The sequence below is a fragment of the Aptenodytes forsteri genome, unplaced genomic scaffold, assembly GCF_000699145.1.
Source record: "Aptenodytes forsteri isolate BGI_AS27 unplaced genomic scaffold, ASM69914v1 Scaffold61, whole genome shotgun sequence".
Classification (NCBI taxonomy): domain Eukaryota; kingdom Metazoa; phylum Chordata; class Aves; order Sphenisciformes; family Spheniscidae; genus Aptenodytes; species Aptenodytes forsteri.
Window position 1 is genome coordinate 1,259,817 of NW_008794443.1, and position 2,732 is coordinate 1,262,548.

The 2,732-nt window shown below is 58.3% G+C and overlaps 1 protein-coding gene across 1 annotated transcript in view; it reads left to right on the forward strand.

Annotated features, from left to right (window-relative positions):
- Positions 1–2,732, forward strand: part of PQLC2 (PQ loop repeat containing 2) — a 4,944-nt gene that overhangs the window by 901 nt on the left and 1,311 nt on the right. The window contains exons 3-5 of the mRNA XM_009289751.1: positions 355–484; positions 728–815; positions 1,933–2,087. Coding sequence (XP_009288026.1) covers positions 355–484; positions 728–815; positions 1,933–2,087 — 373 coding nt within the window. The remainder of the gene's footprint in view (positions 1–354; positions 485–727; positions 816–1,932; positions 2,088–2,732) is intronic.

Sequence of the window (2,732 nt, forward strand, 5' to 3'; positions counted from 1 at the left end):
TTTCCTGTTTCCTGGAGCTTCTGGGAAGTGCTGGGGACAACCGTGGCAGAGGGGGCCGGGGGCCGTTTCCGCCCCCGCACGAGGGACGGACCACAGGGGCTTGAGCCCAGCGGGTTGCCGCGAAGCACCCGGTGGGTCGCAGGACTTCTCACGGGGGGCCGGTTTGCGGGGGAGCACGTGGCTTTGCTGGAGGAAATCTCTGCTCTTCCTCCCCCTCCCCGAGTGCTTTGGGCGGGCCGCAATTGCGAAATGATCCAGGTGGGAACAACAGGGAAACCTGGGGATGGTTCCCCGGTAGCGCTGAACCGGCCGGGGGGTAACGGTTTGTGTCTCTGCCCGACGCTCTCTCTGCAGGCAGTTTTACCAAGCCTGCAGAACGGGCATCATGGACCAGGCTCTCTCCATATATTTCCTGCTGGGATGGCTGGGCGGGGACCTCCTAAACCTCATCGGTTCCTTCCTGGCCCATCAGTTGCCGCTGCAGGTACCGACCGACTCGCTGGGGCTGGGTCGGCTTTCAAACACCTCAAACTCCAGGGAGGAGGGATGGGGTGGGTGCTGCTTAATCCAGCAGAGACCCAAACGGCCCGGGGGTGCTCCCTTCTCCCCCGGGGGTGCTCCCTTCTCCCCCGGGGGTGCTCCCTTCTCCCCCGGGGATGCTCCCTTCTCCCGGCCATCAGCTGGAAGCCTTTCTGCAGGTAGGACCAACCCGTCCTTCTCCCCGCAGGTTTACACGGCCATTTACTACGTGCTCGCAGACCTGGTGATGCTCTCTCTCTACTGCTACTACAAAGTGAAGAACCGGGCCGGAGGATGTGAGTTGGGGTTACGGGCGCAGCGGGGCTGCGCGCTCCCCTCGGCACGTCTTTCGGGCTGGCTTGTCCTCGGCTGCGGAGCCAGGAGAGGAAGCAATCCCTGGGGGAGATGGGTCGGGGCAGAGGCGCTTTGCAGGCGCATCGACGCAGCTATTAGATGCCCCTTGTTGCTTGCTGGCTTTTTTCTTAGGTAATCTGAGCACCTATGAAAGCCACAGCGAGCAAACAGCTACCGGCCGTGCCTGGGGCTTCTGCAAACCGCCGCGCGCGGTGTCCGGGTTGAAAATAAACCCCCTGTGAGTTGCATTAAGTACAGAAAGAAATTACTGAACCGCAGTTACGCGGCGACTCCGTGTTGGAGCTGGAAACCACAGCCAGATCTCTTGACTCAGGCCAGCGCTTTAAGGGAAGGGGTGAAGTTTTCCGGCTGTTTCGGGGTTGATAGTCCTCTTGCGATTAATGGCAGCCTCGACACGATGGAGAAGTTCCTCCCTGTCCAAATGGAGTGAAAAGGGAACCTGAACGGGGCCCTGCAGTTCTTGCAAGGCTTAAACAGCGAGAGAAAATCCACTTTTCAGCGTAGCAGCTTTGCGTGAACGACAAACAGGCATCCCTTGGGGCCCTGAAAACTGTTTAACTTATAAAAGCCATTTGAATTTGTTAAACCAATTGATAGACGGCCCATCAACTGTATGGTTTCGTTAATGCTGGAGAGCTCGTTTACAGAACGTAATACGTCTCGCTGTGGAGGCAGGGCTTGGTCTGGCAGGGATTTGAACGTGCGCTGCTGCGAGTTAAGACAGTGAAAAGTTTCTAGATGGAGGCGATGATTTTGAAGAGCCCTAAACCCAAAGAAACTCGAGTGCTCTCGGTCTGCAGAGATAGGAGCAGTTTCCTCCCCGATAACTTACAAATTGCCCGTTATCGCTGCGAGATAAACAGCCCACGGCAGCTCTTGCCCGAATTACTGGGTGCTGGCTGTGCTGCCGCAGAGATAAGGGAGAGCTTGAAGGTCTCTTTACCCGGAGGGGGTCCTGGCACCCACCAAGGCTGCGGGGCTGCACTGGGGGCTGACGGAGGAGCCCTCCTTCACCAGCCTCTGCTTGATTCCCTGCAGTTGCTGCCCTGATCAACGCAGCCTTCGTCTTCCTTTCCCTGGGGACGGTGTCGACCGTCTCCTTCCTGGGCAGAGGTGCTGTCGTGGCGCAGGACCCGGCGACGTTTAAAGTGAGGTCTCTGCTGTCCGCTCGCGTGGATGAGCTCGGGTCAAAGGTGAGCCGGTTCCTAAATCCGGGTGATGGGGGGAGAGAAGATAAACTATCCGGTGGGGCGGGCATGTCCTGCTGGACCAGCGGGATCCCGCTTAGTGCTCAGCGGGGCGAGGGATAGATGGGGAAATCAAAGGCTGGGTTTTGGTCCCAGTGTCGCCTCGCACAGAGCCGTGGCGTGGGTGGTAAGCGCGTCTCTGAAAACACGGGGGCTGCTCGCAAAACCCCCCCCCCCCCCCCCCCCTCCCCCCCCCCCCCGCCGCTGCTGGCTCCCGCCTCAATAACAGGAAACTCGCCACTACCAAACCGTGACGCGGCTCGCCCGGAGGCCGAGGCACCGTGAGCGGGGCAGGAGAGCAGCCCGGTCCTGGGGACCCCCGGGGTCCTGAGATTTCAGATTGAAGAGGGGCGGTGGGATCATCTTTCTCCTCTTTGCTCAGAGGTCCCTGTCTCTGATCATTTCATAAGGGACTATTTTTCTGTACTTCTGCTCCGAAACCTGATTCATTTCTCTCCCCTCCCTTTAACATACCAATATTTTGAGGGTGGGGCTTTCATTTAGTCTTTATTTACAAGCAAAAGGGGAACTAAAAGGCTCTTGGCATTGAGTCACCACCTTTTTTCTTCTCTTTTTTTTTTGTGGCGGGGG